Genomic DNA, 23,986 nt, shown 5'->3' on the forward strand with positions numbered 1-23,986 from the left:
TCTGTGACAAGGGTAAAAAAACAAAGCTAAATATTAGAACAAAGCTAAATATGAAAAAAGCACAAAAATAAATGGCAAAAGACTAAAAATAATTTTTTAAAAGCTTTAAAGTGGCTTTCATTTAACAAACAGAAATGAGCAACCCCTGTGACAAAAATGTCCATGGTCAAAGAAAGTTTTGTATATATATAAATTATATATATATTCTGTATACTGTATATTCTGTATATATATATATATATATATAGCATTGATTGTTTTAAATGCCATGGAAAAGCATAACTTTGGCCTGGATTTTAACCTTCACCTGAGAACTGAGAAGAACCTGTAGAGTTCATGTAAAGACTGTTCTGACAATGATTCAGACAGGTTTTCTTAAAACAGACGACACATGTCCAAACAGTCGCTCTACAGACTTGTGAAATGACAATAAACCAAACTAAAGAAAACACATTTGCTGTACTTCTGCAATAATGCTAATGCATGCACTCCTTTAATACTCTTTTGTCTTGTTTTAAATGCCTCCACTAGATGAACATTTTCAACTTTGATCAGATCCAGGGCCACAATGATTAACTCACCTATTCATAAATATCACCATCTGGACACATCAAACATAAGGCTGTGTCTTTTGAAGCAGCCAGCAGCGGCAAGCTAATGATCAGCCATTAACACATCGGCTGCCATCTTTGATAGACAAAGCTTTCTCACCTCCAAAATACCTCCATAGACAGAGGGATTAGCGAGGGACATTTTGCCCTTAATGTCACAAATTTGTTGGCATCATTTGTCTAGACATTTGTCTAGAGTTTTTCCTTCTCTTAGGCCCTACTTTATATTTTTAAATGTAAAAACCCTGAATCGATCCCCCGGTTTCACAGACAAAGCTAGTCTTTGACTAAAATGCACATTGGAAATGAAAGCAGCTTGCACTGTTTAAGATATCTTAAAATATATCTGTGCTATTGTTTTGTCTCAAGATTCACACTAGTGTGTTTTTTCCCTTCTAATGCACGTTTATAGAAGCTGCTTCAACGTCCTTATTGAAATAAGGCCTAATCCTGGCTTAATCTAAACACCATCTGTGAAACCAGGCCTATATCCTTCAAAGAACACATTTTTGCATTAATTTAATCAAAGTATGTCTATTTTTGTTATTCTGACCATGTAATGCAAACCTACAAATAATGATTGCTGTTTATTTCAAGTGCAATGTTGCATTCAATTTATAATATACTATATTAAAACCCTAACAATCCACAATCGTGTAAAAAGATAGCAGGCTGATAAATGTACAATCAACATAAAATGCAACACAGTAAATAAAAGTATATGACTGAAATTTCATGAAGGATCCGTCCTGATAATTTCCTGTTCTGTGAGGCTTATGCAATATTTCCTAACACTTGTTTACGCTCTAAAATGTAGTGCAAGGAACATATTTACAATATGAATCTCCCAACAAAATCACTTCCTATACAGACACCAGATTGGGATCAAGTGTTTCGACTCTAATATATCTTTCTCAATATTCAATACATTTTTATAGACCATTTCACAAGATGTAAAAACTGGTCCAGAAGCACTTCCTGTTTCAGTTTGTAACGGTTTTCTTTATTTCACATGTAAAGAAAACATCTTAAAGATGTTTGCTCAACTTTTTGATTCAGTTTTAAATGTTTTGTTGGTTGTATTTTATCCCAGCTTTTATGTAGTGTTAAAAAACTGAAACAGGAAGTGCTTCTGGACCAGTGTTGTTTACATCTTGTGAAATGGTCTATAACAAGTGGCTGCCCAAAATCAGTTTTAAAGGGGAAAGCAGAATATAGATAATAAATATCAATACACGAGCAAGCAGTGCTTACAGACAGATGTTATCAGAGGTGTGTCTGAAAGGGAGGCTCCATGTGCTGAGGTGTTTTATTCAGCTCTGACTAATGACTTCCTTCATTCCTCCATTATGTCCCTTCACCCCACAGTCAAACTTTTCTCTTCTAATCTGCATTAAGACTTTCCAATAAAGATATACGAGACGATCAACAAACATACGTCAAATTTTAGAAGGAATTGCATTTGTTGAGCATTTGAAATTGAACGGCCAATAAGGCAGCATCACAATTTTTTCTCCCATTTCTGCTATTTGTAACATCAGAATATGTTTCAAAACTGATTTGAAATGGTAAGCAAGATCATTTTATACAATAAACAAAGATATATATGCACCACCCAGAAGTGAAAGGTACATTAGGCGGAATAGGAAGTGTCACTGTCATAAGTCTGGCACCCAGACCACACTTCAGCAAAGATAAGTGCAGAAGTGTGAAGGTCTCCACTCCCAACACACATACCAAATAATTTGCTTCACCTTTTAAACAAACATTTAAAACCTCTTCAAAGTCCCAGTTTTAACCTTAGTTTAAGTGATTCCCTTTTGCAAGAAGCATAACAGGAAGTGGGCAACACAAAATTAGAAAAAGCTTTAACTTACGATAGAAAAAAAAAGAATCGTTGATGGTAAAAAAAAGAAAAGAAAAAGGTGTTTTGACACTGCAGCAAATACATCTGTATATGCAAAAAAAAAAAAAAAAAAAAATCTGATTTTCACTGGCAGTCTGAACATGGCCTAAGTTCCAACAAACTAGTACTTTTTTCCTAATACACAGGAGTTGTCAAAAGCATCATGATCACTCCCTGGCAAGTTTCTGTATGCATGTATGGGATATGAAAAACAGACAAAAATAATGACTTTTTTTCCCAACTATTCCTTTCCTTCTCACTAAGCCAGATTGCACATAGTGATATTGCATAAAGCTGTAGTCTGACTATTTTAACACTGCCTTTCATAACTTTTGGGCTGACCAGTTTTGATCCCTCAAGAATTCTATGGAGGAGTGATCCAGCTCTCAGTTTTAATCTAATATCTTAGTGTTCTGAAGATGGCCAAAAGTCTTAAGGGGTTGGAACATGGTGTAATTACTGACAGAATTTTCATTTTGGGGCGAACTACTAACCCTTAAACTCAAAAGATCAGAGCTGTGCTATAAGCTCAAAAGAGCACCAAAGTGTTGCAAAAGAAGTGTTGGTGCATTGAAAAATATAATAAATGGCTCAATGAAATGGATCATTTTTATTTAAAAACACAAAGACAAGTAGTTTAGTATAATTTCAAATGGGGGGGGGGGGGGGTAAATTCAACATGGTGCAAATGCCTGAATTCTAAAAAAAAAAAAAAAAAAAAAAAAAAAAAGTCAGCAGATTAGTTAATATTTCGTAATGTTGTAGTCAAGACTACGCAGCCAAGACCAGCAACCAACACAACATGACAAAAAAAAAAAACCCTCCTCAATGTCCAAGACCAAGTGGACTTGACCGAGACCGGTCTGGAGTACAACAATACTAAATTTAGACACTTTTGTTTTCGCACACTTAACAATTGGAACCACGCAAGTCATGTTTAGGCTAATTGGATCCTTAAGTTGTATTCTCCTGTACTGTAGCTCATGAAAAACATTTACACAGTTTAACTTCAAAAGTTATCCTCACATGGTTTAATCTGTCAGCTTCAAAAAGCCTCAGTTTGGCTGAAATTTGACAAACTGAAGGACACAAATATTAAGCTTTTTTGAAAGACTTTATTAAGGTTGCAAAAACAGACTAAGAGGCAGAGAGCAGAATTTTGCCTGTTGACAGCTGAGCTTTCTGGTTCTGGTCAATAGTAGTGTCTCTTCGCACTGGTTAAATGGGGAAGAAATAAGATAGTTTGGACACTCCACAAACCAATAGACAATTTACCATACTGGATTCAATAAAAAGTCAAAGCATACCTTTCTTTCCGGTATTTAAAGGAATGGGAGATGGACACTGCCTCTTACAGATACCATCATTCTGATTGGCATCACAGAGTACAGCATTACAGTGTACATAAATCTGTGGAGGAGTAGGTTCAGTAATGCAGCCTAACGCACAACCATTCCTCAGATAAGATATATAAATACCTGATCTTGGAGCATGACGCCATCCTGCACAAAAGCAAACATCTTCACTTCAAAGCGTTTCACGTGAGACGGGTATGGAACCACACCAGGATTGACAGGGTGGAAAACAGTCTCGTAGTTGTCAGCCAGATTCACACATCTGTCAGACGAATTGAACACAAAAAGCAGATTTTAAAGTCCTTTTCCAAGTCCCTGCTCTTCCACAGCAAGTCACTCGCTCAGGAAAAAAAGCCTACATATCAACCTTGCTTTGCATTAAAGCTATTCTTTAAATTTGCCTGTTGCATGCATTGCAGCAATCCCTGGAAAAATGAACTTTCAACTCAGTTTTCATGTTGAATGGGCAGCAGAACAGCAAGTGTAAAGAACTTAACACTGCATGGTATAAATGTTAATTTGTGACGGAAAGATGAGACAACCTCTGGCAATGTTTTTGGAGACGACTTAAGGGTAAAACCTGCCAAAGAGGATTTTTAAAGACTTTGGTAGCATTCAACCTCATTCAAACCCATTTCTAAAATTGTTTTGGTAGTTCTGATTAGTAACATTTAATATGGAACACTTAGTAAGGGGTCAATTAGATAAAAAAAATAAACTTGTTACCCATCTACAATCAAGTCCCAACTTGGAGTAGAAATCCGGTCTTCTTTCATAGTCGCCCAACAACTCTCCAAGACCAGCTCGATCTGAGGATCAGTGGACTTAAGCAGCACCACCTCAAAGAACAGAGGACTTCTTAAGTGCCGTACAACTGGGTAATCCTCCGCTGCATAGAAGTTATTATAAGATCCATCTGGGTGGAGGGAGAGAATGATCATGATCCATGAAGAGCACATCTGAAGTCAACCTTCCACTTTTCAATTGTCCAAGACTCCTTTTCAACTGGGTCTTTAAGCAGATGGCAATTAAATTAAAGTATTCTAGCATACCCAAAGCAAGTCTCAGTTCAACATGCAGCTCCCCAAAACCAGTCTCCGGCAAAGGTTCATTTTCCCGCGGCTTTGTGAAAAACGCAATCGTCTGGGTATCATTTAGCGTATAAAAGCAGGACACGGTCACTCTAACAATGAGAAAAGAGCACTTTAAAATTTCAAAGACGTCAATAAGCAGGAATGAAACAAACTATTATATAGCCCATCTCACCGATACTCTGGATCAAGAGGTAGAGCGGTTTTCCCCTTCTGGTAAACTGGTGGCCCGTTACCCAGAACGATTTCATTCTGATACATCATGACACCATCATAAAACTGAGGGAGAGACAGGAGCATTAGAGGGTGTACATTTATAACTAAGAGAATAAGTCAACTCCATACCTTTCTAGTGGTTCCACAACTGTTTGCGTCATACGAGAAGTAGGCAAAGCGGTCATTGCTGAATTTGGGTCTGCATGACTGATCTCTCAGGGTAAGTTGACTGGGATTAAGCTGGGGTACAGATTCCACCTTTACTGCAAGGGCTGACATGGAGCCATTGCTAAAACACTCTGGGGGGAAAAGGTCATGCCAAAACAATTGTTATTCTCTAGGAATGTAGTTGATATATTGTAACACCATGCGAAAGAACATACCAGTCATTGTCATGGGAAAGTTGCAAGCCAGGGAGAAATCACTAAGGGTCCATTTGTTGACGGGCTCCCAAAGCAACACATCAAGCCGTGCCCTCAAGGATGATGGGTACATCAGCTGCAAAGTAAAGCGAGACACTTAGACACAGCAAAGTATACAACAGAAGGTAACAAAGGGAAGTCATACCTCAAACGCAACATCAGATGCTAGGAAAGGCACCATCAAGCTCACGTGACTAACGTTCTCCTTTAGGTTATACTCTGCACTCAGGCCTGATGTCAGTTCACGCTTTCCCAGCATAATATTAAAGTTTTTGCCCAGATTTCCATATGAAATCGTTATGTAGAACTTTTCCTCATCACAGGAGCCACCCACAGTTGGGAGAGCTGGATCGGGAACAATTCGTTAGCAACAAAAACCAAAAAATGCTTTAGTATTTGTGAGATGACTTCAGATACCAAGTTGTTACTTACTGACATCTTGAAGGGTTACGTCAACCTTTGCAATGTAGGAGAATGAAGTGGATTCGGGGAAGATCATAAAACCGTAGACAAGCTGAAGACTATAAACTGTAAGCAGCAAATCAGTTTGCTGCAAGGAAACAAGTGGAGATCAGAAACAGCCAAAACAAAACAGCCCCACTGAATTATAGACACTTACAGTTTTACCAACAAAAGAGTCAGAGAAGGGGACTTGAAGTCTAAACGCCTTGGAGCCATTTTGAAAGCGCTGTTCTTGTATGTTGAACCCCCTCAAATTGGCCTCTGCCAAAGTAAGGACTCCAGTGGGAAAGGTGAGGTTTACCAACTCGACATCATAAAGGAAAGGACCCAGGAGCACATCAAACATCCTTTTGTCTGCATCAGTGACTAAGGGAAAGAAAGTCAAGCCATTAAAATCAAATTACTGCTACACAAACACGCCCAATTGAAAGTGCCACTAGAGCATGTAGCGATGGAGCAAGTAAGGACTACACACTCAACAGGAAAACGGAGTGAAAAACTTTGCAGTACTACAAATACTGTACTAGCTTGGGATGTAAAAGAACCCACAACTCACGGTCAACAAATTGCGGTGGTCTAGGCATGAAAGGAGTCATGATGGGGAAGATGACTCTGTATCTAGTAGAATCCATGCCTCCCTCACTCCACAGTAACTGCAGCATTGGCTCGATGTAGTATCTTATGTTGTACTGGTTGTCCACAGCATGACTCTACAACAGGAGTTAGCCATTAGCTTAAGCTCAAGACTTAAAGTGGTCAAATTCAAGAAAGAAAGCCAACCTTGTAGTAGCCATCTGGTCCACCAATTGGTATTTTCATTACAATATTATTGCCTTCGATTGTCAAGACATATCCTCTGGTGGCCATCTGCGCCGAGTCTATTTGACTCCCATCAATTCCCATGAACATCCCAAGGATATTGGCCTCAGGAGAAGTCATTAGTGGACTAACTCGGGGGAAGTACCAGGTGATCATTTCATCGGTAAAAGAAAGGCCACCTGTTAAGTAAAGCAATAGATCAGGGTTCCTCCATCCTGGTTTTGAAGATCACTTGATTTGGTTACAACACACCCAACTAATTTTAATGCATTTAATTCGAACTAACACATAAGGAAACAAAATGGCTCTATAGGAAAAGGAATCTGCAAATATTGGTTCAAATGTATTGTCACACGTACCAATTGGACATGCAGCAATGGTATCCAACATGGTTACAGACCATTGTCTCTTGAAGTAGGTAGTCACCTTTATCATCTTCATTGGTATTCCATTCACCTGTAGAGAATATGCAACAGCTCAAACAATAGCTCTTAGCAATTAAATGATCGAACTAGAGTTCCTACTCACATTTTCTACATAGGTCTCAGGCATGTCAAAACCACTTCGTAGCACCAATCGAGACTTGGTTGTTGTTACTCCATATCCTGCCCTTAGGGCATCTTCCAAAACCATAGCTTTTTGTTTTGGCGTAAAAAACACCATTCGCCAGATGTTGTTTCTTGAGGTAATAGCCTAGAAGGTGAGGAGTGCACATGACCAAGCTGCATGTGCAAAGACAACACAAAAACTGATTCTCCATACCTCAGAAACCGTATCAGCCCACTGGTTTTCACCCTTTGCTTTGCTTTGGGCCACCTTAGGCTGCCTATGCATGGCTGTAATTTCTCCCGGCAATCGATTAACGGAAACCTAGGAGGAAAGTACCTTGTTCAGATATCTTAAGACCACTAGATGTTTTAGTGGTGTAGCTTAAGTCAATGATTTACCTCCATATAATTCCGGTTGCAAACAATTTCACGGGGGGCCCACTTGTCATGGGTACAGGTCTTCTCCACATGAAAGACGTCTTGCTCAGCTTTGACACCACGCACTCGGACACGCATGTTAATATCAAACAGGTGATCATCCTGAAATGGAGACAGAAGTGAAAGACTGTACAACACAGCAATTGTTTTTAAGGCCAAAGAGAGCCAATTACCTCATTCTCTGCAAAACAGTTGAGAAAAGACGCAAAGACTCTGTAGTTACCCCAGGGATCAGAGTCTATACTAAAGCCACATTGAGAAGCCAGGCTCGGAGTTATAGGTTCAATTTGGGAGCCATCTGAAAGGAAAAAAAACCTCAAAGTTAAAACTATAGATTACAATCTTGTTGGGCAATATAACATATTGTTGGCAACTTACTCATGGCATCAAATTCAACCAGACTTCCAAAAGCTAGAGACTTATCTACTGTTAGCCGCATATAACCTTCCAGACAATCGGTTTTCAATCCTGTTCCTGAAAAATATGTAATTTAAGAGAAACAGAAGGAAAGTGGACATTAGTGGTAATTGTGACAAACACACCTAAACTAACAAACATACATGACATACTTTGGTTGAAACTCTGTGCTGGAAACACATTTTTCTTTGCTGATCCAACACTGAAGTTTTGTGCCAAAACCACAAACCATAAAGCACTGAAAGAGAACAAAACATTAATAAACAACTGAACCAAAGAAAAAAAATTCTTAACACAGATTATAATTTACCAAATCCCCGTAAACCATGGCATCTCTGCTCAAAATCAGTCCTCTGTTATCAGGTGGACTAGATGTATTTTAAACACCTAAATGTAAAGCTGTCAAGCTCAAGCACAGAAAGTAACGCTTGTGAGGCTATTTAAATGGAAATTAATGAAGTAATCAATCTAGCGCACAGGTGATACTCATCATCATCTTCATCTAAAGAACAGGTGTCATGAGTTAACTATTATGCCGCCGTAATTAGAGGGAGGAATCCCTCTCACCATTACTGAATGAAAGCTGAGCCCAGCCAATGATCGTTTGCAATAAAATATTATTTATAGGAACAGTACAGGCTTCTGATAAGGTTAAATAAATGTACATTTTAGTTAGGTACTGCAGGGTACAATAGGGATGGAGAAATGAAGCTTCATGAAGCAATGAGGCTTTCCACTGACTGTTCCGGGAAAAGATTCAAAGCTTCGAGAGCGTCGAGAACAGCGCCATCTGGTGCTTATTTAAAATAAAGCAGCCAGAAGCTCTGGCATATGAAGCAACAACACACTACAGCGTTTCAATGTTACGTCTACAAATAAAAACCTTACATGTTTGTGTTTGATTTGTTCATTTAATAAATTCATTTTCCCATTAAAGTGTGGCAATAAAATATAATATAAGCATATATTACTCAATAAGATTTAATGTAGGCCTACTCTCTCTCTCTCTCTCTCTCTCTCTCTCTCTGTACACACCCACACAATGAATATATAACATTGTCTGATAGGATCATCTGTTTTTAAATATATGACACTTGGCGATAGTGCTTAGTAACTGTAGGAACCAAATACCAACACCAAATTACCAAATCCACCAAAGTGCAAAGATTTTACAAAAACAAAAAGACAAAACAAAAAAGAATAGACTAAGTAGTGAAAAATACATTTTGGTTATTTAATGAATTATATTTAGCTATTAACTTTCAAAGTACAGCACTCAAACACCCATCAACCAGACTGAGGCAACGTTGACTCGTTAAATGAGATCTGGAGTTCGAGCCTTCTGACACCCAAAGCGAAACTCGCACGTGATCGGACAGAAAATGAGGCTTCATTTGTCATAGATCACGTGACTCTGGGAAAACCAATACACACCCCGATACGGGGCTTCACTACAAATTGTGTCGCATATGTGATACGCGCATCGAAGCTTCAGTGTCATACGTAACATCACTAGGGTACAAGTAATATCAGTGACAAGCAGTTTTTCCTTTGTGGTTTAATTTGAGAATACCTAAAGAAAAGAATTCCTAAAGTAAAGTATACCTAAATAGTACAAAATCCCACTTTTTTATTTTATTTTGGAGTTATTTGGATATATGTACCAGTCATATTCTTCAAAGGTCTTGTGAAACTCAAAAAATGTATTTTAACAAGTTAAAATTCACATTTTAAAGAACGTGTTTATTAATATATATATATATATATATATATATATATATATATATATATATATAGATAATTATCGTAACACTTATAATTGACAGGGTTCTGCAGTTTAGAAAAGGTTCCAGGTCTGGATAACACAAGGAAACAGAGTATGGAAAAATGCATCATACAAATCAAATATTTGTTTCTAGACTATTGCTCCTATTCAGTTCCCTAAAATATATAAGAATTCCCTAAGAATATCTAAAAAAATAAATGCATCATACAAGCAGTGTATTCTTGGTCAAATTTTAGTCATTGTTTGATTGTCAATCACAACTGAATGCATTTAAGGTTCACGTTTTCATTACACAAAACTGCGAATCTCTTCTGAACTTCACTAAACGAATGTGTGTCAATCAATCCAGATCAAGGAGCAATGAATCATCTAAATCAGACTGCACTTTGATGTTTTTGATGTTGTGCATGATTTGTAATTGCCAAAAAAAACTATCAGTATACATACAGAAACATTGATTGTCAATGACAATATAACATATTGTTGACTCAACAGTTCAAACAACTTGGTTCAGATGAGATGAAATGTAAAATTGAATGACTAGTTCTCATCAGTAGCCTCTGTTCCACTTTTCTTCACTGTCCAGGAGAGTTTGACTCAAACTTTCTTTAGCATCTTTGAAACCAGGATTCAGCTCCAGGGCTCTCTTAAAGTCACTCTCAGCCTCCTTGAAAAAGCCTTGGGAAGAAGAACACACATAAATCATACAGCACCAACACAAAAGATTGACAGAAAAAATAATGCTCCGGATAAAACAAAGTTTAACTGGTTGGATGTCTGAGCTAGTTTAAAACTAGTCTGGCTGGTGCCCCATTAAGCATGCATACATAATTTATTATATGTTTTTCACAAGTTTTATACGTTTTTGATTAATACGTTTTTAAGCAAGGTGGGATGCATGTGGATCGGAAAATACTTCATCTTAAACTTTACCTACCCAATCTATAACGTACCAATCCTCTGTTATATAATGGCACTTCAAACTGGCTGTTGATCTGTATGGCCGAAGTATAGTCATCCATGGCTTCAAAGAAATCCACCCTGAGATACTTCACCTGCCCTCGATTATTATAGGCGATGGCCAAATCACGAGCATTACAGTCTCTAGAATACATAAAACATGTGATTTTTAGAGAAAACAAATGATCTTCAATTATTAACCACCTCAATGACAAGTTAATCATAGTTTTTTTTTTTGATACACTTGACAGTTTACATGTAGACTGTGCTTGCTAATGTTTACACCGGCAGTTTCCTTCTAATTTATTCACATTAAATTATTTATAGTCATTAATACCTGGATTTGGAGCAGGACTCGATGAATTGTGTGTATATTTCCTCTGCTCGTTTAAAATTCTTACTGTTGAACTCATCATGTGCTTTTTGTAGGATTATAAGATCGCTGTCCTCCATGAGACGCGCTGTGGTGACAGTCAACTCATGAATAGTTACTGCCGCGGTGTACGTAACGTAGTTATTTACATTTTTAGGCTACATAGGCTAGATACACATTAGTTGTTGTCCGCCGTATTGGAACGGTCAAAGCCGGTCAAAACACAACACTCGAGAGCAAGTTGACCGCGTCTGCAACCGTAGACACACTATAACCTATCTGCAAATGACTTAAACAGATGATTTGACTAAACTAACATAATACAAGACGTAGGCATTAGCTAACACAACATTAAAAGTAAAAAAAAAAATAAAATAAAAAGTACTAAAGTAAAAAAAACAAGAACAACTGTAATGTTGTGTTAATACATAAAAACACGAACCAAGCACATTCTCACATGTGAAAAGTTATACAATTTCTTCGGGAATATAAATAATGGCGATTTCAAAACCAGAAGCAATGCATTGATTCTTGCTGTGAGTAACGAAATGCTTACCGTTCCAAGATGGCGGGAGCACCGACATGTCTGGAGCTGGTTTGGAGCGGAGTGCGAGCTCTACGTGTTCCAGGACAGTTCAGTTACTTAACGTAATTAATATTCATGAGCGTTAGATCGCGTGATGTTTCTGTACGTTAGCGATACGCGAGCGTCCCCTTCTGAGCTGGAGTAATGATTATCCTTGTCTTTGACTACCATGTAAAGTGTTCCCAACGAGAGATTTTGTGAATTGTGTTTTGTAAATAAGTGAAATAATAATACAAATGAATAAATAAATAAAATCAGTAAACTTTCAAAGAGACACATAGAGGTCATATATTGTTGGCATCTGGTAATTTTACTTCTAAGAAATGCATGTGCAAAATATTTCTGTGAGGTGTCTAGCACAGAAATTCAACCCTGGTTATGTCAATATGTTCTGTCTTTCAGCATGATAAAAACAATATATGCCTAAAGTTTTTAACTTGCTGAGGAATTTCTCAGCTCCATGCTTACCTGTGAGGTGAGGATGTGAAAATCTTTACCAGACTTGTTTTTCTACCAGTCTCTGACAGAATAGATGGTTTGAGATGCAAGTGGAAGAAATATAGAATGCTTTGAAGGGAATAGGATAATTTATGACCAGCAAAGTGTGCCAGTCAAGATTCAGACAGTAGAAATACTGGCCGCTGTGTACTTTAAAATGGTTGTGATTGAGAATCTCATGTTTTTATTTGTATTATTTATTAGACAGTAAAAAAATAAAAGCATAACAAGATGCTATCATCACATTGACATTATGTAGCCTATTTATCAGAACTGTCGAGGATAACTCAAGAAAGCTACAAACTTATTTCCATTGTGGTCCTCATCTGATAAAAGATGGCCAGGCAAGCTAAAATGTAGCCTACCTTGTATACTCAACCACATCCAAAGGCAATAAATAAATAAATAAAATTATAAACACAAATATATAGGCCTACACTAAAATAATAAATATTCCTAACAACTACATAAAACCAAATCTAATTAGCATTTAGCAACCATTCACCACGTGCTCAATTAAAACAGCGATCTGACTGATTTAACGTAATCTCAACTGGGAGGATATTCCATTAGGTGTTTCGTCCATGAACAGCTCTTAAATCTACAAGGTAGGCTACGCTATATGTCTGTGGCACTGACAGTTGAGTAGCTACACACCTATTGTTGAACGACTTTATTATTCGACTTATTTCTTATAGGGGACGTCCCGTATAGGCCTACACACCTCATTTCAAATCATTTTACTGCGACCGACGGACGGACGGGAGAACGCAGCCCGTCTATTCTTGTTTGTGGTTAGATTCAACAGCAGTTTGTTGGGCCAGTTGCTCCCCTAAAAAGATATACAGCTTTGTCGAGTCACGTAGATCTGTTAGGAATGATTAAGGTTAGGAAAGGGAACCAATTTGAAGGCTTCTGCGATAAGGGATGACATTTTGCTTACCTTTCCATTAAGCATTGATCCAGGTTCAAAATAAGGAACCAGGAGGTCCACAAATGTGACTTTGCGACTACAAACGTAATGGACACCATTGCAGATTTTGACACCATTAGGCTACATCTGCGAGAGAAAATCCAAACAAACAGTGAAGAATATCAACTTTGTGGCTTAAAGTGGATGTTTTGTAAAGATGATAAAGAGTACTATTTGCTCTTGTATTATTTTTTAAACAAAATCAAAACTGGTCTATGCCCTCTTCTAATTTGCTCCCTTTATTTATTTAGAAGAACAACCCTAGCAAGCTTCAGATGTTTCAGAACTCTATATTGAAAATATGTTGCAATCATAAGGTGGGCAGTTTGAAATGCACCAATGGTGCCTGGTGCACCTTCACCCAGATCTCACTGAAGTTCAAGACCTCATTTTCTGCACAGAACCGAATGATCTTTGCTCACACTTTTGACCCAAATATTGGTGTTTGCTGTGAGAATTAACACGTTAAGTCTAATGTGAGTAAAGCCTTGAGCAGTCCGATGGGCATTGATCATCCTCTCAAAAAAAAAAAAAAAAAAAAAACTCTTTCATTCCATCTCCTTGCAACCAGATGAATACTTACTCTGTTTGCTTTAACAGGTGATAGAGAAATATCAGTTGATGTGATACTGAAAATGCTGCCAAGGGGTTGTGAATCGATTTTAGATGGGATTCGTTTGGGGCGAGAGAGGGATCTTGATGTTCTCAGGTAAGTCTGTGTGAATTTGTGGGATGTTCAAATGTTTGTATAGTCCATGTGCGCAATCTCACACAGCTTAATGTCATGAACATGTTTTCATGCAGTTCATACGATTATGTTTAGTCTATGGCTAGACTGGAAGTCTACAGTTGGTCTTTAATGTTTGAGATATTGATTCAGGCACATCTCACATTGGTCGCAGACAGACAGGTTTTTGACATCTTACTGTTAAAGTCTGTCTCGCTGAACTGTGTGATAATGATTTCAATAGGGATGTCTGTCGTCTGTCTGTACTGCTTCAATATACCATGTCCTGTGAAAGCAAGGCAAATATGATGAACCAGACAAAGAGACTGAGACTGTTATTTGAAGGCATTTCAAGTTTTAATGTAATACTATTGATTAAAATGCTTGATTATAAATATCGTAGAGTATGAATTTTTTACTTGAGAGTCTACATTAGATTAAACAATAATAATATTGAATTATATTTGATATGAACATGGGCAAAGATATGCATACAATAGATTACATAATTTAGTCTATTTAAATGAAAAGCTTTCTACTCGAGAGCAAAAGCACATCATACACAATCAATACATCTTACATTATTTAATATTCATTTATATTCAAACACAATTAATAATCATTTCTGAGGCTTGTCAGTGATCTGCGAACATGTAAAACTGTGTTCCTGGTGTTTTGAAGCCATAAAGATGTTCATGAGATCACTGTGCGGCCTGATGAAGCTTTGCTGATGAATCGGACCCTGATGAACAGAAGTAAAGTGAGACTGCTTTTAATATAAAAGCCATCAAAATCACGTCAGAGAATCACTTCTCACCAATAGTTGCTCCGTTACATGCGTCCCAGCATGTTTTCCATTTGCTCGACCTTTCTTGTGACAGCAGCAAGTATAACGGCTGTTAAGGTTAAAGGGTTTACATGGCAACATTTCCAGAAACAAATATGGAAGTAAAAAAGATGGCAGAATTCACATTTCTGGGTGAATTGTTGATTTAAGAGGAACAACTTGCAGTGCATTATGGGAAATGTAGTTCCACTAAGACAGAAAGGATATGTTTGGCGTTGAGGTCCTGTAGGGAGCTTTGTGTCTGCCTCTGGAAAGCCAGTCGGGCCTCACACATGCAAGGGTCCTGAACGATCTCCACCTTCACCTCTTCACATCACATTCAAACGAGAAATATCACAGAAATACCTCGCAAAGGGTGATTTGAATTAAGGGTAATAATTACAGAGCAAATTATCTACCCCCAACTCCAAAGTGAAAGTTATTTCATAAAGTATTTTAGCAACTATGTAACACTGTGCAAGACAGTTCATGCAATGTTGTTCATTTCTGAATTTCTCACAACATTGTGAGAGTGTTACATAGCCTATTATTGGTTTACTTTACATCGATGTTGAATCAGCGTTCAACTGACTCAACATGTCAGAATTATAAGACACTGACAGATGAAGCTTAGTGATCCCAATTTATTTTATTTCAATTTATTTCTCAAGGATCATGTGACTGAAGACTGAAGTAATGATGCGGAAAATTCAGTTTTGCAGCACAGGAATAAATTACATTTTATAATATATTCAAATAAAAAACAGTTATAAACTGCACCAGAGAAACGTGGGCGCCGTCATATTTAGAATATTGTCTTTGAACTTCCGGTTTTGCGGTCGCTCTGTTCTATGGCATCGCTGTCGAGGAGTAGCCTAATTAGCTGGTGAAGTGGATTTACTTATTGTAGAGTTAACAAAAGTTATCATGAGCATTCTAATGTTTATCATGATCATTGTAAAGTAGATGTCTTAACAAATGTCGACCGGGAAATGTTTTACGAGCAGTTCATTCATGCAAGATCGCTGCGGAGATACAGACCGGAAGTCAAAAGACAACGAGCGCAACGCTGAAAAGGGGCGAGGCTACATAAGGTCTATAACTGTATTTTTACTGTATTTTTGATAGCCTTGGTGAGAATAAGATGCTTCTTTCAAAGGCATAAAAAAATCGGAATAATTTGACCAGTAGGCTATTGCCCACACACATATTTCAAAGCCATATAATGCATCACCACAGTGGCTATTATTGTTTGGTGCTATTTTCAACGTGCATTCAGCGCAATAATTTAACCATTTGTTATCATAAGTATCAATCAAGTGCAGAAAAACACATGGTTGAGCTCTTACGTTTTTTGGAACATGTTTTCTTGTCTTCTTGCAACACAAAACCCTGCCGGCACTCACAATGATAGGAAGAATCATCGTTGACGCAAATGTGATCACATTCATGACCCAGCACACAGTAGTCCAGACCTGCAATAAGTTCAAACTCTAGAGCCCTGAAGCTAACAAACCTCAGCAACACATACAAGAAAACAGAACTATTCGATTCTTCTTAAAAGAATATTACATTTTTAACAACAAACATATTTATGTAATCCTGAGCTGGCTAAAGAAACCTATCATAAAATGGTATGATGATAATACCATTTATGAAGGTCTGAAACAGAAGACTCACTGGCACTACCATCACCATCAGCGTCACTGGCTTTGAAGCATGATCTTGTGTCCTGCATCAAGACAAAGCCAGGGGGACACGTGCAGTAATAGGAGGAACCGCTGGACACGCAAGTGTGTTGGCAGTCGTGGCCCAACGCACAGATATCCACACCTGAAATAAGCCATAGCGATGGCCAGTAGGTCTGGGATTATTTTTTCCTACTTGACTTTCAGAATATCCATTGAGACATAGGGCTGGGCGGTATAACAATATCGTTACCACGGTGTAAAACGTTGGGTATATCGTGGTATGCATTAGCACTATTGACACTTCAGAGTGAGTTTAAACACTGGGACTTGCTGGATGTTAAAAACAGTTATAAGCACAATACATCCTGAAAAGGATGACTGGCACACTGCTAAAGTGCGCACACAGAAAGCTGGCGATCACGAATTCACGTCTTATTGCGCTTGAATGGTCGAATACGCACGCAATTATATGTCAAAATGCCCGTCGTGTGGCGTATTCATGTAAACACAGCTGGTTATGTCCCAAGGAAAGTAAGCAGTTGGGTGTAAACCGGATGTCAGTATAATGGATTGGTGCATTTGGTCTTAAAGTGACAGCAGCCTAATTAATCGTTACCTGTTGATCTGTGTCATTAATATGTATCAAACAAATTAGAAAATAACTTACTTCTCTTGACTCAATAACTTGTTTTTAGCTTTAATAAGAACACATTTATATTTTATGAATGCAGTAAATGTTTTTTTTTTTACATTTGAAAAACTGGTTACATTTGGTTACTTAAAAACTTGTTTACACGGAAATGATTCTGAACAGAAAACACAAAAGTGGCGTTGCGTTATCACTTTTTATTCTGCGTTTAGACGAGTGTTTTTGGGTGGGAAATCTGCGTGCATATGGTGATGCAAAAGTGTGTGAACTTCAATGTAGTGTACACTCCAGGCGGCTAGGTGGCGATGTGAAGCACTGCCACACAACAACATCAAGTCCGCGCGCCTGTGTACAACCTTCACTGTCAAGCAGACTTTTGCGCTTTTACCCTTCACACGGGAACGCGGCGGTGGAGCGTTTTTAAGATTTCCACTCTGGAGGGTGGTTTCACTTTTTTTCGTTTTTAAGCCCCCAAAACGCCGTCGCCGTGTAAACGAAAGGCACATCTGATAAAATATTTTTACGTTTTCACCCGCGAGCATTCTCGTGTAAACAGGGCCTTAATTAGTTTAACTCTTTTTTTTTTAGTTTTATTGCATTTTTCCTATTATTTGTAATTTGCTTATTTTAATAACATAAATTAGACAGCACAAAATAGCTATATCATGATATATATCCGTTATCGTGAAATACATTTCTCACATCGCAAAATAAGAATTTGGTCATATCGCCCAACCCTATTGGGACACATTGCTGCAAAGCTACAATTTTAAAAACTTTTTGTTAAAATAATATTAATGTCCAATAGCAGCCGGGTAACTATACTTTTAATCATTTGATGGAATTTTTATTTGATTTTCAGATCACGAAATGGCATGAATAAAGTCATAGTCATTTCTGATCGTAACTCACTAGCGCTACCTTCACCATTTTGGTCGCCATCATTCCTTCTGTTCTGGTCACCCCTGTGTACACTTTCACCAAGTCCGTAAGCACCAGCGCCTCTAATGGAGCATGTTTGCATGTCATCGTTCAAGACAAAGCCTGAGCGGCACTTGCAGTGATAAGAGTCGCCACTGCTCACACAAATGTGTTGACAGCTGTGTCCAATTTCACAGGCATCCACATCTGGAATAAGCCATAGGACATAAACACTGACAATGCTGTGCACGGTAAAAGAAAAACAGGGATTTTTACACTGCAAGGTTTGAGGATTTAAACAATGACACTGCCAAGCTTACCGTCTCAAACTAATTCAATACTAACATGGTCAATGAAATTGAACTTCACACTGCATACAATCCTATTCTTAACAAGTATTTCTTTTCAGGTATTCTAGTTCGTATAAAAAAAATACCCAAATTTACTTAAGAAGCAAGACTGCATTAAATATTAAGACTTATGTATTTTCGATACGAGTGCATTTTGCCATATTGTGCTGGCAGATTTTTTTTCACTCATTTTAAGTAAAAATTGCAGTTAAACTTATAGTCAAGATACAACTTATTCTAGTCTACTTATTCTTATTCGAACAACTTATTATTAAAACGAGTCTTGATATTTTATGCAATGTCGTTTTTCAAATAAATGTGTCTTGTTTTACCTAAAAAGTCAAGCAAAGTTTCCAGGCATTTTAAAGTCAAGATGTAACCAATACACCTCTAAGCAATCTGCTCCATTGGCCTCATATGAAATATAATCTGCATCTAATAAATTAGCTATGGTTTGTCATCTGTCTCAGATTTACAGCAACATTGACACTGATGTTATTGCTGTTCTGTTCTGGCAACGGATATACAGAACAGGAAAGTCCACGGTAATTCAACAGTGATTTTGCATGGGTTGAATTAGTGGCTATTCAGCTGCTAGTGAGAAAACAATGTTACATTGCACACACATACCTAAATTACAGCTCTATTCCAAAACCTAATGACCTGCCCAAACAGCACAAAGGCTGTTCCAAAACATCAGCCACAACAAGATTATGCTGCCTTCTAAAATACATCATTTTCACCTAAATCTAAGGCAGCAGCCCAAACATGTAAAAAACAAAAATAGACGACTTTAACAAACATTTTCTGTTTTGGAGATTTGCTTTGTTAGCTTAGCATGTTAGCATATTTTGCCTATGTAGGCAGTAAACATCAAGGCAGCTCACTAGGTTTTGGAACATCTTCAAGTAACCTGTAACTTAGCACACACAATACCATAAATGAATCATAGACTGCCATCATATGATATCAAGTAATACAGTCAGAACACTTGTAAAAAGCTGGCAAGCAATTGCTAGCTAAACAGGTTAGTCAAATAGAACTATAGTATAGTATAGTATAGTATAGTATACTAAGTATTGTTGCAATGTAAGCATTCTCTATTATTGAGCTGAAATTAGGCACGGTTAAATAAAATCAAACATGATGTTTGTACTAAGTATGTCTTCAAAATCTGAAGTAAAGCAGTTAGCATAATCTTCTGGCTCTTACGTTTTAGGGAACATGTTTTCTGGTCTTCATTCAAAATATAGCCCTTCCGACACTTGCAGTAAAAGGAGGAGCCACTGCTGACACATATGTGCTCACAGTGATGTCCCATGGCACAGGCGTCCATACCTGGAACAAGCTTTCATTACTCGACTGAGTGATGAGCCACTCTAGCAAGATTAAGTTCATGGGCATCTGCCTGGATTTATTACATCTAGCGGTTATTTTTGGTGGGAAGATTGTTCGAAATATCTGTAAAGTCCCTAAAGACACACTGGGAACTTTATGGGACTTTTATTGGCTCTTGTGTGCTAAAATTTCTCAGCAAATTTGTTGCCCTTAGTTTGCATAGCATTTAGCATTTATATCAATATGTTATGGTGACTAGCTGACAGCTGCACTGAGCAAATTGTTTGTAATCTCTGAAGGCGTAACTAGCAAGCACTTTTCTAGCGCAGCACTTGATTGAGCAATTTTAATGTCCAAAAGATCGACTCTCTTCCTGAAAAAGACAAACAATTTTAATTATCCACAAGCAGTCAGTCAAATATTCAAAGCTCTCAGTTATCTGAGGTTTCTATAAAAAACATACTTGAAGTACCCTAATCTAACAACAATTGTGAAAAGACATTGACAATATTAAATTTCAAAAGCATTCCATTCCAAGACCTTCATTCCACAAAAATAGGATGCAAAGCACATATATTAGCAGATTCAAAGCATTCAAATGAGCCAAACTTAGAAGAATGCTTCTTTGAATGATCGGTGGGCTTTATCAGCACTCACATACTAAAGAAAGGTTTCCTTCAGAATGTGTTGCGATCTGACGATTCAAACTTCTGGAAAACACAATAAATTCGAATGCCAAATGATCACAATGTTCTTTGAATTGTTTTGATGTCTGATGAATATTACTTTTTCAAATTTGGTGTTCAGAGCCAACTGAGTTTCCAGAGAATGAATCATCACCCACTCCCAAGGATTGAGATATATATCCTGTAAAAAAGAAAAAAAAGAGAGCCCCATCTCCCCTTTTTTTGCATAAACCCTACCGCACAACGTCTCCCGAAACTTCGAGGTGAGCTTCTCAATAACACCGTAGGTCTCCACGTAGAACACATGGTCGTCAAGTGGATTGCTGGCCATGAGCTTCAGTGACCCCATGTCAGCCCTGTCCACTCCAACGGCGTAAATCTCAATCCCCGACGCCCGTGCTGCAGCCGAAACCTCCTCGACTTGGTCTTGAGGACGTCCGTCGGTGACAATGATGGCAACCTTTGAGATGTTCTTCGATTTAGGCCGCGCACCTGACTTTTCAGTAAAGGCTTCATCCATGGCTTTCTTGATGGCCATACCAGTCATGGTTCCTGCTGCCAAGGGTTCGATGCGGTTGATGGCTTGCTTTATAGTGTCCTTCGTAAGATGGTTTTTCAGCAGGAACTCGATTTTGACGGTGCTGGCGTAGTTCACCACTGCGACACGTGTGGCATCGGGACCAACATCAAGAGTGTCCACCATGTCAGCCAGGAAGATCTTGACCTTCTCAAACTCACCTGGACGCACGCTACGTGAGCTGTCAATGATGAAGACCAGGTCCAACGGGCGGCTCCTACACTGTGAATCTGTTGCTGAGAGTTCAGTAAAAATTAAACACTTTAGAAGTTGCGTTACTCAATGTCTATATGATATAACTGGTGTTTTAGTCCATTAAAGGATTAGTAAAATGGTATGGTGGTAAGTTGATGGTATATGGCTTGACCCATTGGAATGGTAAATATGAGTAAAGCATATACTTTACATGCAAACAGTTAGATTAGTGTGGTCGCTTTTAAAATATCCCTTTGGACCTCAGCAAAATGACATACTTGAATACTAGAATGCTTCTGGAATATGAAAGGTCACATTTTCTGATCTGTAAGATGCCCTACAATAGTAATAAGCCATTTTGCTTCATCCACCTTTGAAACAAAGAACCCTTAAGATCCCTACTGCTTTTATGTAAAAGGTGTCCAATCCTACCCCTGAAGGGCCACTGCCCTGCAGAATTCAGATCCAATCCTTATTAACACCTGAAAAAGCTAATCATAGTCTTCATGATTACTGAAAACTTTCAGACAAGTATGTTGGGGCAGGTTGGATCTAAATGGCAGGACATTGTCCCACCGGGAGCAGGATTGGTCACCCCTGCATGAATAGATGGAGGGTTAATCTAAGCAGTAGAATTATTCATGGAATTATACCTGTCGACCCTGTGATGGCTATCCTGCCGTGGGTAATAATCCTGCCTGGTGCCTCTGGTAGAGATTCTTGTGGCTCATTGGACTGTGGTGGGACAGTCTGAAGATGTGCCTCTTGTGTCAGATTGGATGTTGACAGAGATTGGGATGGGATCTTTTGGTAAATTGGCCCTGATCTATGAGTGGACATTGGCACAGACTTGGGTGAAGTGCTTTGGGGATTGGTCTCTGATGTCAGTGTGGATGATGGCAGGGATTCGGGGAAGGCACCTTGGGCATCCGGCTCTAGTGAGACTGATTGGGGTGGGATTCTTTGAGGATTTGGCCCTTCAGTATAGGGGAACTTTGGCATGGGTTGGGATAAGGTGCTCTGGGAGTATGTCTCTGGTGTAAGGGTGGATGTCGGCAGGGATTCGAAGAAGGTACTTTGAGGATATGCCTCTGGTGTCATGGTAGTGGTTGGAAGGGATTGGGTTGAGGTGCCTTGTGAATAAGGTTCTTGTGCCAATTTTGACAAGGATTTTGGCACGGATTCCCGAGGTAGGGAGAGATTCAAAGATTGTTTGCCTGCCAAATTCAAGGAATGTGTCTTTGATGGCTGAAAACCTGTCTCAGGGGCGGCCGGTTGGTTATTTGTTGACTGAACCACTGATTTCTCTGGACCTGAATACTGTTGTTGTGGAACCACCACTGAAACGCCTGTATTTTCCCCTGATTCTCCTGTAACTACAACCGCTTGGTCTGGATATTGAACTTTTCGACAAACTACTGGCGCCCATTCACCTTTCAGCTGCTTGATTGCCACAGGTGGGGATTGGTCATTATTTTTACTATAAACTTTTGTGGTTGGTATGTCTTTGAGCCAGTCATAAACTGTGCGCTGAGAAGGAGCTGTGGGTCCTGGATAACCTACTGGGATAAGATGGGGCAAAATCCTCCTCCTCTGTTTGTGAGGGTGATCAGGTCCATCTAACCAGTACTTAGTCCTGTACACTACGGACCATCAGAAGGTTGAAGGGGAACAGGAAATTAGGCAAACAGAACGTCAGTCAAACAAATACAATTGGCATTGTTTGCAATACATGCCCCGAATTCTCATTGTTAAACATTTAAAATACATGCCACTCAGATATTATCCCACGAATGCTTTTTCTGTAGCATTCATGCCCTTTTTTTTTATGCATACACAAGGGACGGTTCGCACAAAAATATTCAGTCATTATTTACTCACCCTCATGTGATTCTAAACCTGTATGCATTTCTTTCTTGTGTGTAACACAAAATATTCTTCATTGACCGAGAGGCATTTTTCACAAAATGTTCTTGTGTTCCACAGATGAAAGAGTCATACATGTTGAGTAAATGAAGACATTTTTATTTTTGGGGTGAACAAGCCCTTCAATGCTTAAATGTGGATGCATTTTATTTTCACATTTGCGATAATAAATGCACTAAATATATTACTAACATTGTGCATTTCACTATGAATTACATACTGTTATGTAAATATTTTTTGTAACGCATCTAGTAAAATAATGAAACCTTAAATGTTCCATTGCTGTGATGCAGTTTAAGATATAATGCAAACACTGAAAATTGAATAATACATAACTTAAACCACTATGTTAGTTCCAACTGACATGTTTGACTAAGTTCAGAAACCTACCTGCTGGGTTCAATGTCCGGTGTGGAAGCGCATGATTTCTTCTTTGTGCATAACTTTGGGCCAAAATGTAGGATGGATTGTTCAGGTCATAGGATTCACAGAGATCCACCAGCAAAAGAGAGAAGCAATATACCAAACTCCCAATGAAGGACTTCATTGTTTCTGCGTTCTTCTCAAGTCTGCTCCAGGTTTGTGTGCGGTCCTCTCATCTAACTGACACCAGTATGCTTCTGACAGCATCCTAGACCG

General features: G+C 38.4%; 3 protein-coding genes across 9 annotated transcripts; all 3 read right to left on the minus strand.

Moving 5' to 3' along the window:
* Positions 1 to 3,612: 3,612 nt before the first annotated feature.
* zpax1 (zona pellucida protein AX 1) lies at positions 3,613 to 8,747 on the minus strand. Its single transcript, XM_039690266.2, has 21 exons — positions 8,596 to 8,747; positions 8,438 to 8,523; positions 8,247 to 8,342; positions 8,042 to 8,166; positions 7,830 to 7,970; positions 7,645 to 7,752; positions 7,411 to 7,575; positions 7,242 to 7,338; positions 6,844 to 7,061; positions 6,620 to 6,773; positions 6,221 to 6,429; positions 6,034 to 6,151; positions 5,747 to 5,946; positions 5,563 to 5,677; positions 5,309 to 5,478; positions 5,139 to 5,242; positions 4,925 to 5,055; positions 4,599 to 4,788; positions 3,996 to 4,134; positions 3,825 to 3,927; positions 3,613 to 3,731 (listed from the first exon to the last, which is right to left on the minus strand). The coding sequence occupies exons 1-21, from the start codon at positions 8,616 to 8,618 to the stop codon at positions 3,655 to 3,657; spliced, it is 2,769 nt and encodes a 922-aa protein (XP_039546200.2). The 5' UTR covers positions 8,619 to 8,747; the 3' UTR covers positions 3,613 to 3,654.
* A 1,742-nt stretch (positions 8,748 to 10,489) lies between these two features.
* Positions 10,490 to 11,528, minus strand: ttc32 (tetratricopeptide repeat domain 32). Its single transcript, XM_039690267.2, has 3 exons — positions 11,369 to 11,528; positions 11,009 to 11,175; positions 10,490 to 10,749 (listed from the first exon to the last, which is right to left on the minus strand). The coding sequence occupies exons 1-3, from the start codon at positions 11,482 to 11,484 to the stop codon at positions 10,622 to 10,624; spliced, it is 411 nt and encodes a 136-aa protein (XP_039546201.2). The 5' UTR covers positions 11,485 to 11,528; the 3' UTR covers positions 10,490 to 10,621.
* A 3,000-nt stretch (positions 11,529 to 14,528) lies between these two features.
* On the minus strand, positions 14,529 to 23,986 carry matn3a (matrilin 3a). 7 transcript variants are annotated; one of them, XM_089118871.1, is made up of 10 exons: positions 23,738 to 23,986; positions 22,075 to 23,064; positions 20,887 to 21,462; positions 19,838 to 19,963; positions 18,276 to 18,482; positions 16,695 to 16,847; positions 16,364 to 16,489; positions 15,243 to 15,341; positions 15,006 to 15,075; positions 14,529 to 14,930 (listed from the first exon to the last, which is right to left on the minus strand). In XM_089118871.1, exons 1-9 carry the CDS (start codon positions 23,892 to 23,894, stop codon positions 15,020 to 15,022), a joined length of 2,490 nt encoding a protein of 829 aa, XP_088974997.1. In that variant the 5' UTR covers positions 23,895 to 23,986; the 3' UTR covers positions 14,529 to 14,930; positions 15,006 to 15,019. The 7 variants fall into 7 exon arrangements, with proteins under 7 accessions (XP_088974997.1, XP_088974996.1, XP_088975000.1 ...); XM_089118870.1 differs by having other exon boundaries at positions 18,267 to 18,482; XM_089118874.1 differs by lacking the exon at positions 22,075 to 23,064 and having other exon boundaries at positions 18,267 to 18,482.

The sequence above is a fragment of the Pimephales promelas genome, chromosome 13, assembly GCF_988280905.1.
Source record: "Pimephales promelas chromosome 13, fPimPro1.hap1.1, whole genome shotgun sequence".
Taxonomy (NCBI): Eukaryota; Metazoa; Chordata; class Actinopteri; order Cypriniformes; family Leuciscidae; genus Pimephales; species Pimephales promelas.